General features: G+C 53.7%; 1 protein-coding gene across 1 annotated transcript in view; it reads left to right on the top strand.

Annotated features, from left to right (window-relative positions):
- The first annotated feature begins 2,078 nt into the window (after positions 1–2,078).
- The window catches only part of DAPP1 (dual adaptor of phosphotyrosine and 3-phosphoinositides 1), a 55,243-nt gene continuing 44,792 nt past the window's right edge, over positions 2,079–12,529 (top strand). Inside the window, exon 1 of the mRNA XM_050974216.1 lies at positions 2,079–2,356. Within this exon, the coding sequence (XP_050830173.1) occupies positions 2,079–2,356 (278 nt within the window). The remainder of the gene's footprint in view (positions 2,357–12,529) is intronic.

Here is a 12,529-nt window from a genome sequence, read left to right on the forward strand (position 1 = left end):
CGGCGGCGGGGGGCTCCTCGGCGGGCGGGGGTCCGGGCTGCGGTCTGGGGCTGCCGGGGCGCTTGGCAGCGCCGAAGGGCTGCGGGCCGCACAGCGCCGCCGCCGCCGCTGACGCCGACACCGGGCTGGGGCGGACGCCGCCGCCCTCCGTGCCCCCCGCGGACGCGGGGGAGCCGGGCTCGGCGGCCGCCTTCAGCGGCAGCGACAGATAGTTCCCGCAGTCGGGGCCGCGCTCCGCATCGCCGCCGCCGCCGCCCGCGGGCGGCCGAGGGGAGCGCGGCGGTGCCGGGCCCCGCGGGCCGCCCTCGGGGGGGAGCTTGGCCGGCCCGGGGGCTGCGGCTCCGCCCGCCCCGCGCAGCGTGAGGAGGGCGCGAGGGGCGGCCGAGGGCTCGGCGCGGGGTGGTGGCGGGCCGCGCTGCCGCTGCCGGGCCAGGCTCTCGAAGGCGGCCGCCTTGGCCGAGACCTTGTCGGTGGTGCTGTTGGAGGGGCGGCGGGGCAGCCGCTCGCTGCTCGTACCCTTGCCCGACGGCTCCTCCGCTTTGTCTGCTGGTGGCGGCTGGGGCGGAGCGGCAGACGCAGTGGGTCGGGACCCGGCGCCCCGCTCCTGGCTGGCGATAAGGGAGAGGACGTGGCTGTCGGTGATGGGCAGAGGGTCGCTCTTGCGCTTCCACTCGCGCTTGTTGAAGCTGTAGAGCTCCTCCATGCTCCGCACCGCCGCCGTCAGCTTCTCCAGCGCGTTCTGCACAGGCGCTGCCTTGCTCTCCTCCCGCGGGTCCTCCTCCGGTCCCCGGCCCCTCTCGGGGGGCGGTGGTGGCGGCGGCGGCTGATGCCGCCAGGGCGCGGAGGATTTGGAAACTATCTTGAGCACAGCCGGCTGGCGAGCATCGCTCTTGTTGGGGGCGATGGTGGCCACTGGCAGCCTGCCCGAGGTGCGGTGCACCAGCACGGTGCCCTCCGGGGGGCAGGCGGGCGCCCTGCCCGCCGCCTTGGCCCCCGCCTCGGTGGGCTTGGTGCCGGTGTGGCCGACCGCCTGGCAGGTGATGACCACGGGGGAGAGCGACCTGGGCACACCGGCGATGACCAGCTGCTGCCGGGGCTTCTGCTCCGGGCCGCCTTGCTCGGAGGCGCCGCTGCCCTTGTCGCTGCTGTTATCTCCCGAGTCAGCGCTGTAGGAGCTTTTGATGAGCTTCCGCACGTCCCGCACCTGGTGGAGGATCCCCTGGGCTCTGTACTTGCTGTCCCTAACGTCGCGCACCAGGAATTGCGGCACTTTGTCCGTGCCGTCGGCGGCCTTGAGAGGCTTGAGCGGCTGCCCCCTGCTCTCCTCCGGCGGCCGGCCTGCGATCTGCGGCGTCAGCAGCTGGGCGATGCTGAAAGCGGCGTCCCGGGGCTGCTGCACGCTGCCCAGGCTGATCTTGATCTCAGGGGCTTTGGGCTTGGCGGCGGGGGGCGAGGTGGCGGCAGCGCCGGCGGCGGCCGAGGACACGGCGGCGGCCGCGGCGGAGCACTTGGTCGCCCTCTTGCCGGGATCCTTCTCCCGAGGGGTGTGCTGAATGGCGGGGACGAACAGGCGGGACATCTTGGTGGACTTGCCGGCAGAGATCTCACCCAGGTCGGCTCGCCAGTCGTTCTTGGGAGAAAGTTTCAGCTTGCCGACGGGCGCCCTCTCCTCCTTCCTTTCCGCCTCCCGCTCCTTCCAGGACCTGAAGGCGCTGTTCTGGCTGCGGAGGAAGGTGGCCTTGATGGCCTCCGAGGCGCTACGCTTCACCTCGCACAGCTCCTCCGACAGCGCCCGGTCCAGGCTGCGGTTCCCCTCGCGGGGCGTCGACGCCTTGGAGGCTGGAGAGCGGCCCCCGCCGCCCTCGCCCGCATCCTCCGCCGGCGCCGCGGTGCAGTCCGAGCCGCCCTCCGAGTGCCGGGAGTTCTGCCGCTGCACGCCACCCTCCCGATGCCGCTCCCGGCCGGCGCTGCCGCCGGTGGGCTCAGGCTCCCGGCCCGCGCCCGGCCGGGTGTAGGAGGTGTCGGTGATCTCGCCCCGCTCCATCTTGAACTCGTGCTCCAGCTGCATCTTCTTGGAGATGACGTTTTTGAGGAGGCTGGAGGCGAACCTGGACTTCTTGCTGGAGCCCTTCCCGCCGCCCTCCGCCGCCGGCGGCTCCCCGGCCTCGGCGGCCTCGCCGAGGTCCAGCAGGGTCACCACCTGGGAACCCGCCCGCAGCCGCCGCGGCGTTTCGACGTGGGCGATCTCCCCGTCGAGCTTGCTGACCACGAACTCGAGGGCTTTGGTCTGCGAGCGGCCGGAGCGCAGCAGGCTGGGCTCGGCTCTTGGCCCCAGACTGCCGCACTTGAGGTCCAGGTAGGTGGACCAGCGGTTGATGCCCAGGGCATTGTCGGACAGGGAGGCGGAGGAGGCGCGGGAGCCGGGGCGCAGGGTGTCGAAATAGGGGTACGCCAGGCTGCGGAAAGCCCTGGCCGTAAGGTTTCGCACCTCTTTGTCGGCATCGTCCAGCTCGCTGACGGCGCTGGAGGCGCCGCTCGAGTGCTCCCCTGCCCTGGCGGCCCCGCACCGCGTCTGCAGCCGCGCGGGCACCGCGATGAACTTTTTCGCGTGGTCGCGGACCGCATCCTGTTTTAAACTCGCACTGCGGTCGGGAGCCGCGGCGACACGGAGACTCATGTCGCCTTCATGCTTGGCAGCGTAAACAGTGTTTTGCTTTCCGTGCACGTTGCTAGACTCATTTATAGCCCGGGATGCGGCTTTGATTGATAGGAGAAGCTGGGCGCCCGGGCTCCCGCCGGTGCGGCCGGGCTGCTTGGACCGGCTTTCCCCCGAGCTGGCGCGCTTGTCCGCGCCGGGGGTGTCGTGTTCGGAGGTAAGGCTGACGATCTCGGTGCTGCTGGTGTTGTCGATGCTGTCCGTCTGGTTGTTGGGGTCGCTGGTGGTCGTGCTAAGGTAGCAGCTATTCTCCTCCTCCTCCGTCAGCGTGTCCCCCGGGGTCTCGTCGCTCCCGAAGGAGGCGTAGTCAACGAAGGAGTAGATCACGTTGTTATCCTCGAAGTCCCAGCGGGCGGCCAGCCCCGCGTCGAAGTCCATGTCGTGGTCCACCTCGCTGAGCTGGATCTCCTGCGTGCTGATATAGTGCGCCTCGTCGCGGCCGCCGCCGGGAAGGGAGCCCGGGGGGGCGCCGGGGGGAGTCGCCTTGCGCCCCGCGACCTCATCCTCCACTTCGCTTTCGTAGCCGAAGGACGACGAGGAGGTTTTGCCCTCCGTCGACACCGGGTCGCCCATTGCAGGAAAGTCGTCCGCCTTGGTCACGGGCGAGGGGCAGGAGGAGGAGGAGGACTCCGGGCAGCCCCCCGCCTCCGGCGTCCCGCCGCTCCCCGCCGCTTCCACGGAACCGGGGCCGGTGTCAGCGCCGCATTCCGCCGCCGCCGGGGAAGGAGGGCGATCCCGCCCGTGGTCCGAGGATGCTGGCCCCGCTTCCTCCCCCGGGGGTCCGCCGCTCGCCGAGTCGCCATCCCCGGTTCCACCGGCTCCGCTGTCCGGTGCGGAACCGGACGCTCCCTCCGCAGCGCCGGCCGGGGCCAGTTCGGGCTTCTGGCGGCTCTCCTCCGGCCCCTGCGGCGAACCGCGGATCTCCACGTACGCCGCCGCCCTCTCCTCCTGTATGGGCGCCTCCGGGCCGGGGTTCGGGCTCGGGTTTGTGCTCGGGTCCCGTTCCGCCGCCGCGCCCTCCGGGCCGGCTCGGGGGCTAGCGGGCCGCTGGTCGGGCGCGTCCATGCCGGGGCCGTCGGGGCGCGGCAGTGGCCCGCGGGGGCGGGCAGGCACGTGCCGGCGGGGACGGGGGGGCAGCGGCCGCCCACGCCCTGCCCTCCCCTCCCCTTCTCGCCCTCCTCTCTCGTCCCCTCCTCCGCCCGGCGCGCCGGCTCCCGGCCCGGGCGGGCATCGCCGCCGGGGGGCGGAGGGGTCGTGCCGGGCTCAGCTCCCCCCGCAGCCCCCCGCGGCACAGGGCAGCCGGTCCGACCACCGCGGGAGAGCTGGCCCTGCACATCCCGGGACGGGCCCATGTCCTACGGGTTTTCCGAGATGGTCTTCACTTGGACGGCCCCAGGCGCAGACTATACATAGAGCCGGCGTCACTTAGGCCGTCTGAAATCCTATTTTAAACATCCGTGTTTCCCCGGAATAAAGGCGTCCGGACACCCCTTGGAAGGGGATAGCTTCCCATGCCTGCAAAGATGCTGCCACTGCCCAGCTCCCCGGGGAGCCGGCGACACCGGCTGCAGGAGACAACTCCCAGGGCACTGTCTGAGCCCGCAGCGTGTCAACAGCAAGTGCACCCTCGTTCTACACGTAGCAGTGGCTAAACCGCTATTTTCTTCCCTAAGCTATCCCTCTGCACCCTGTGTCCCCAGTCGTTGCATAGGGACACCCTATGGATGGCAGTCTGGCCCTGCACCTTTGCAGCAGTCCAGAGAGCCACCGGTCATCTTTCTCTTTCCAAGAAATGCCGGTTTAGACACAACCAGCACCTAAGACCTATTAATAGGCATTTCTGTGGCATGCCTGACCTTTGGTGGCTGAGAGCTTCACTGAGCGGTCCCCAGGATGACAAACCAAAAATCAGTCCAGCACCATGGAAGTTTTGAAAAGGCAAGCTGTTAAACACTGAGGAGGAGAAACAAAGGAAAGCAAGCAATGTTAAGGAGCAGCCCACTGGTACACAATCCAGAAAACATCCTACGTTTGCAGCTTAAAAAAAACCATCACAAATTTATGGTACTTGAACACTAAGGTGAGCAAGCTGGCATTGGGCTGGTAACACTGAACTGAGGTGCAGGAGAGTTGTGGAAATCCCTTAAGTGATTACCAGGATCCAGGACCTTCCAGCTGCATGCACCGGCATGGTGTGCAGCTCTGCCAGGGATGCCACAGGAATAGAGGAGCCAAGATGCAAAGCTGACGCCATCCATGTCAAAACAAGGGTTTCCCAGTGCTCCCAGCTCCTCATCCCACCTTGTAGCTAGGAGGCTCCCTGCAGCAAGGGCTTGTTCATAGCCTGTTTTAGATAAGGGTCTCTGCTGCCTGGAGGAAAACAAGTGAGGTGGGTCCAACTTTTAGTACTCTACATAGAGACATGGTCATTTCTTAGGCTGTAGATTGACAGGATGGAAAAATATTACTGAAGCATCACGTGATATTTTAACAGAAAGACACATCCTCCAAACCTGAAGGGTTTGGAGCAAGTCAGGTCACGTGCAGTGAGGCTCTCCCTAGGCAGCAGGGATAACTGATTCCTGTCCTTACTGACTCTGTCCTGCCCCCAGTGTGCTGTTAATGAGAAGCTGGGCACCAGCTTTTCTGGTCACTAGGCTTCCTCAACCTCAGCCCGGGTTTGTGTAGCTTCAACTCCCCTGGTGCACACAGTCACTGCAGTTCTCCACAGAGCTGTGGTAAGTGGCATCCTCATCCCCAAACAACTTCACTGGGTTTGTGTCCATCCACACGCTTTACAGGTGTGCCCCTCTGTCTCAAGCAGCACAATAAAATCATGATATAACTAGAGAAAGACAATATTTTAGCACAATATTAAGAGACATCTTAGTTTCAATTGATGATGGGCTAAGAGTAGATCCTCAAATACAGCCCTTTCCAAATGCCTGGGATGCCAAGGAATGCATTTTAAACCCTGATCATTCATTGTACTTGGGTGACTGCTGGCAGCTGTAGCAGCCTGGCCTTCTGCTCTGCCTTCTACCAGATGCCTCCTCTCAAGCAAGGTCTCCACCCCAAGTTCTCAATGCCCCACACTCTGATCTCCCTAACCAGGGTCTCAGGTGTCAGTCTCTCACACTTCACTCTCCTCTCTGCTCTTTGGTTTTCCTGCATTAAGAGTACACAATGAATCAGATCTTTGCTCCCCAAACCTGCACAATTGAGAGTGGTGTTGTTTTTTTGAGTAACAGTTGTTCATGTATTCCTGCCAAGATCCCCAGAAAAGATCCCTACCAAAATGAGCACTGAAACTTGACTCTTTATTTATCTATTTTCACAGTCCAGTTTCTAGCTATAGTCCTGAGATGGTTTTCTCTGCCCTTTTCCTTTGGTGGTATCTTGACCTTAATCTACTCAATCTTACAAACCTGGGCAATGACTCTCCCAGCTGAGGCAGAGACCACAATGGAGCACTAATACATGTATGTTTATAACATGCTGATGTCTCCAGCACAGGGAATTCATGCCCCTGGTGACAAAAATACATACTTAAATCCACACCTGTTCCTCTCCACTTTCAGTCAGGGCTAGTCCTGGAGGCCTGCATGCCATAGGCTGTCAGATCTGGGTATTTCCCGTGGCATTAAGACATTGCTACAGGGTACAGAGCCACACAAATCCTAATGTCATTTGTAAAAAGTGAGTCTCTGACACCCAGCTTAAGTGCTCTAATCACTGTATGGTGTTAGAAGAGTGGGGGAAAATGAGAAGGATTTCCTCCTCTCTTTTTTGTATCACAGATTTCTGCTCTGATGCAGTGCCAGCTCCTCAGAGATGCTTTGCTGCGAGTCTGGCCTCGAGCAAAGCGTAAAATTCCATGGGGTTAAGGCTTAATGCCTTCTCTCCAGCCTTTCCTCTTAGCTACCATAGTGTCAGCTTTTGTAAAGCCTGTTCTGGAAGTGTCTAATAGTCTCCATGCATCGCACCCAAAGCCTGGGTGCACAGCTTGGCCCCCGTGCTGGCTCCCCAGGACTGCTCCCCTGTGGCACTGCCTCACAAGGGATCAGAGTGCTTCAGCAGCTTTGCAAAGGGCTAGATGATCTTGGGGTTATGTTTTTTTCTGTATCTATTACAGCTGCCAGGAAAACTCTCCAGCAAGCAAAGTGTTAGACCTGTTTGGTCACAGTGAAAAGTACACAGGAAAACTGCAGCTCCATCACATCTCGCAAACAGCAATTTCTTGCTCTGTGCTGGCGTGACATCTCCACTGATCAATAATCAGATCAATGTGATTTGGTTAATAATGTGGGATATCAGTAAATAACATGTCATCCTGATGATTCTAGCAATACTCAGCTGAGGCACATGTCAGCATCAATTACTGTCTTGTGGTTTCTACCTTTAAATATCTCTCAATCACTAAAGGTACCAAAGTCTAAGATTTCTGCATCCAAATCTGCCATGAAGAGTTACTGAACCTGTCCTCAAATCACAGAGAACCTGTGTGTTTAGTGCCTCTTGTAACACAGTAGGTACTTCACTTTTAAACTTTCCGCTAAAAATAACAACACACCCTCTTTAACCACATTCTGTCTTTTGCTCATAGAGGTTAGGTCAGACAGGTAAAGGTGGTGGGGAAAATGTAGAGAGGCTGAATTAGCTCTGCACCTTAAAATACATTACTCATGGAAGTAGCAGGGAAGTGGGATTTAAAAGGGATTTGAGAAGAAGCACTTAAAAGCAGAACCAAGAGGTGAAGAATGAGGGAGACTGTAACTATATAGTTACATAGGAGACCATACAGAGGAAGGCATAGGGGTTTTTTCCACTTTTACTGAGACAGGGAAGTGAACAACTGGTGGGGGAGTATTCAGTTGAGCTTTCTCTGACTAGGGAAAGGTAAAATATTAATCTGTTAATTTAACCTTAGGAAATGTTAATACCACTTTACATATTTTAGTTATTACAGTGTTAATTCATCACTAAGGAGTTATAAAAATCAGACTAATACAGAAGAAAAATCAAAATATTATTTTCATGGAGAAGACAAACACTGTTCCTGTAACTAAGATGGTCTGCAGGACAAGTTATGCCTTCTTGCATGGGAAGTGATGTCTTTCACAAAAAAATAAGGAAACAGCTCAAGGATTCTGTTGAATTCTGTGCACACAGCAAAAACCAGCTCGCTATAGGTTCAGAGAGGTGAAGAATGATAGAGTCATAGGGAGAAACTTTAATTTTTGGCTGATTATTCTCTTGAGTAGTATTTGAATACTGCTGGATTAAGTTTTTCTCTTGGTAGTGTTTTGGTAACGTTGCACATTGTCAGGGTGAGCTCTGTGGTAATATTTGAAATCAAAGCAAAAAAATAGCATTACTGGAATTTAGACGTATTTGTCTATGTGTGTGTTAAGGAGAAGGGAAAACTGAAAACAACATCCTGATTTTCTCTCAGGACTAGTACCCAAGAAGGAGGGAGCAAACTTCCCTTTGGAATGGAAGAGGTGGATTTGTGGCTTAGCAATAAACAGTGCAGCCCAGCACACATTATCCATCTCCAGGTGCTACCAGATATACTGAGAGGAAATACAATACCCACACACGTGTGTTGGTGTGGAAGCTTTCTAGCAAAACCAAGTGGGAATAAAATGAGATTTTTGTAGCTTGCACTAAAATGGTATTTCTTACAGCTTGTAGCAAGGGTCTGACTGAAAAAGTACTGAGCAAAAACTAAGTGAAAACCAACACCTGGGTGGCTCAGGCCTTTCTGTCATAGAGACTATGCCAGTCAAGGGGATCTTTCTTTCCCTTTCCATCTGAGCCTGTAGAAGAGATTGAGGGGCTCTTAACACTCAGCCTGCAAATGGAAACCAAATGTGCACTCCTTCCTGGCAGAGCTCTCTCTCTCAGTGAGTGTCAGACCTTTCTAAAGGAACTCCAGAGCTGGGTGGATTTCAAGACCCTAACCCTGAGTGCTTGAGCTTGCGTGATGCAAAGACCTTGGCGTGGCTCTCCGAATGGGAGGCCGCTTTTCCTCCCAGGATGAGACAGGATCGAGTTCTGGCCGCTGCCCCGCGCTGTGCCGCGTATTCCCGTGTAACTGAGCCCGGCGAGCGGCAGCGGCTGAAGCGCCGGTGGAGCAGCAGCCCCTGCCCTGCCCGCAGCTCCCTCCGGCCCTTGCTATTAGCAGCTCCTGCCGGGTGCCTTACAAGGGCTGCAGATGATATATATGTTTCTAAACCAGATCCTCCCCCTTGCTACCCATCCTTCTCTTCCAGACCCCAAAATCTCATGCCAAACCAAACAGGCAGGAACATAATCCCAGCACGAGTTTAGATTTCAGCCCCACTTTTCAGTAGTGCTGCAAGTACAGTCTAAATATGTGTTCATGTATTTATATGGGGTGTCTGCTCCTCAGACAAAATAAATCAAATACTTGCTGAATTTTGTGCACGACAGATTAAACTGCATCTACAATGTCAGTGACACAAGAGAATGTTCTGGTGGCTATTACAAGTAGACAGCAATAGCACGTGCAAACTGTGGGAATCTGTTGAATAAGACTAATTATAAACACTTTATTGCTTTCACAAACGTCCTGACAGGTGCCTGCCCAGCCTGCCCTGACAAACCTCTGCTTGCAGACCCTTCATGGCTTCCCCAGGCCAATTCCCTGGTACCTGATTGTCCATATACCATCAGAAAAATGGTCCTCAGGTCTATCTGGCTTCTCCTTGCTGTCATTCCATTATTTCTGCCACAGATGGAGGAAGAAGAAGATTCCCACTCTGTGCTACAGGGTTTTTCGTAACTAAGGGTGGCCCGTGTGCTTCCTTCAATCTCCAGCTTTCCCTAGGCCTAGGTTCACTTTATCTTTACCCATGGGACATACCAGCTGCATCTCCCATCTCTGCTCCTCAGATGTCCTTTATCCCGTCTGCAGGGGCAGTGAGAAGTGGCGCCTACAAGATACCAGGTGGAGCCTCCCCCACAGTGAGAAGGAACAATTTTGTGTCCTGCTCCTCCATCCCTGAGTAACATCCATTGTTTTCATGTTGGCATGACCGTGTCCTTCAGCTTGGGCCCTATCCTGAGCATGCTTTCCATTCTTCTGCCAGGTGCTAATGAAAATACTGAACCACCACAATGGGGTTGACCCCCATAAGTTCACTGCTAACACAAATGATGCAGTATTTGTAATTGATCTTCAAGCACAATCAAAGCAGGCTTTTCTCACCTCATAATTTCACCTTCACAGTGCTTCCCTACCTGGCTAACAAACAGAATCATGCCCTGGGAAAGGCAAACACCATTTCTACTCTCTCTGAAAAGCCCATTGCCCATTTTAGAAGAACTCACCAAGAACAAATCCCATCAAACTCCCCCATTATTTATCTGCTCTTTATGTCTCTCTCTCTTTGCCTACAGAGAGTGTAAGTTTAAGCCCACATTTCTCCAGGAACTGAAGTTACACAGACTGATTTCAACTTTGCTGCTCCTTCCCCCAGGTCTCTCAAAGTCCCTTTCCACAGGAGCAATTCTCTCAGGTGGCTGGGTCTGTTCAAATCCCCAATCATGGACCTGCTTTGGAAATGAACTTTCCTCAGTGACCCTATTCTTCGTACAGTATTATTGGGTAACCCGAGAACTGCAGATGTATCTGATTATTGGAACTGTGGAGATGATTGCCAAAAAACCCGAAACCATGACCTTTCCTTGAGTTGTTATCAGCCAAGCTGGTGGGGGGAAAGAGAGATGATTTATGACCATTCATTAAAACGACACAAAACTGATTATAGAGATAGATTTCAGCTGAAAAGTTCAGGCTAAAAACCTGCCTGCAAAGTTCAGGGTATTTGGACATGAGAAAACAAGGCATTATCTCTTGAAGCAATGTGGATTATATTTTTATGATGTTTTGTGTAATACTTTAAAATGCATCTTATTTATATTCAAGGTATCTTTCTTAATTTTCTCATGGTTTGTTAGTTTCTTATTTTTATCACTAGATTTTGTTGAATCTAGTTTTATTATTTTAACTTTTTAAAAAGTCCATCTTTTAACTGGCCAGGGGCCATCACACGAAAACATAAAGTGGTACCAATTTTTTTCCCACTAACTTTAGAATTAAAAATACAAGCACTCAGTCTGCTTTTATATGGGATAATACCATTGCTTGATACAACCAACTGCTTTGCAGAGGGGTTCTGAACTCTGGCAACAATTTGTTGACAAAGAAGAGCTCCTACAGAGGAATGCGCGCTCCAGCAGTCAATTGCAAATCTGGTCCGAGACTGTAACATGAAATTGCCATGCTTTGGAGAGCAGCCAGCGTGGGATTGGGATTAATTTGCTCCCAGTGTTCAATAAATAATGTCGGGAGGGCCTGTGGAAAGTGATCCCTGCTGGTTACAGCTCCTGCCACGGGGCTATGTTTGGTCACTGGCTGGCTGCGTGCGGCCGCTGTGCCCAGGCATTTCTCACTGGGCTTAGAGCAGAAGGCAGCTAAAGTGCCTCCCACCCCTGGCACTGACAAGGGGGATCAAGCAGCCCCCAGGGCAAAGCTCTCTCGGGATGGAGGGGCTAAATATAGGGCAGCTCAATAAACACCATTATGATCCGCATGGGACGCGCCTGCCCGGAATTAAGGTCACATCCATGCTTTTGTGTATGCTTCTCCACCCCCTCCCTTGGCTTGCAAATTAAAGAACTGCAGGTGAGGAGCTGGCTGCCTAGTGGGGACTTATAAATCCAGCCAGTTTCCATCTGGCAAAACCTTTTAGTCAGTACATCAGGCAACTGCAGAGCAAAGTAAGAATAAGATTTTTAAATCCACGTGTAAAATCCATTGTAAAGGTCAGGTTTATAAGGAGACCATCCCAAAACGCTAATGACATGACAGTTTTATGAGACTGGAAAATGATAGCTTGGCAGAAGCTGAGTAATACTAGAGCTAGGGATTTATTTAAATTGGACTACTTCTTTAATTTTTTTTTTTTATTTTGTTCTTGATCCTTCTAGATCTCACAGGGATGAAAAATGTGTAAGTAGCTCCCCACATTCAGATACAAGTGAGGTAAGAAAAGGTTATTTATGTGAGGCATTATTCTGTAATTTTACTTTCCAAAGGTTTTGCATATTTTTCTGCAGAATATGTTATTGAAAGTTACACAAATTTTAATGCCTATGCTTTGCAAAAAATACATAAAACATCAACTCTTAGTAGCTAGCCACAGAAACAGAAATAGTAAAAGTTTCTACAGGAACTTTAACACAGTTTAACTTAGAGAAACTGTATTTCTCCATAGAACAGGAGGACAGCCTGTCCAGAAGAGCTTGTCGTCAAATACATACATTTAACAGAGGTGCACGTGCATCCTGAGAGTAAAAGAGTAAGCCTTTGTGTATCTAACCAGAGCAAAAGTACTTTTTAGTTTGCAGTACAAACATCTCTCTCGTCTTAATACTGTTTCTCCAAAAAGCAGTATCAACACCAAGTCTGGATTTGTTGGCTTTTTTTTTTAACCTTGTGCAATGAGTTAATTCACCCTCTAGAATACTGCAAGCACCTGAACACATCCTTCATCAACTGAGCAGTTCTTGTCATGCTGAAGCTTAATGCAATTTTCATTAAACTGCAATTTTAAGTTTTGCCTCAACACATACAATATCTCTCAAACAAAACATAGCTGTAGATATGCTATAGCATATTATCTATAGTTACACAAAACAGACATCATCTATCTATAGATGTGCTAGATATTTGCTTATCCACTTCAGTGTTTCCCACAATTCCTTCCTTTTTCAACAGTG

The sequence above is a fragment of the Serinus canaria genome, chromosome 4, assembly GCF_022539315.1.
Source record: "Serinus canaria isolate serCan28SL12 chromosome 4, serCan2020, whole genome shotgun sequence".
In the NCBI taxonomy this organism is placed as follows: Eukaryota; Metazoa; Chordata; class Aves; order Passeriformes; family Fringillidae; genus Serinus; species Serinus canaria.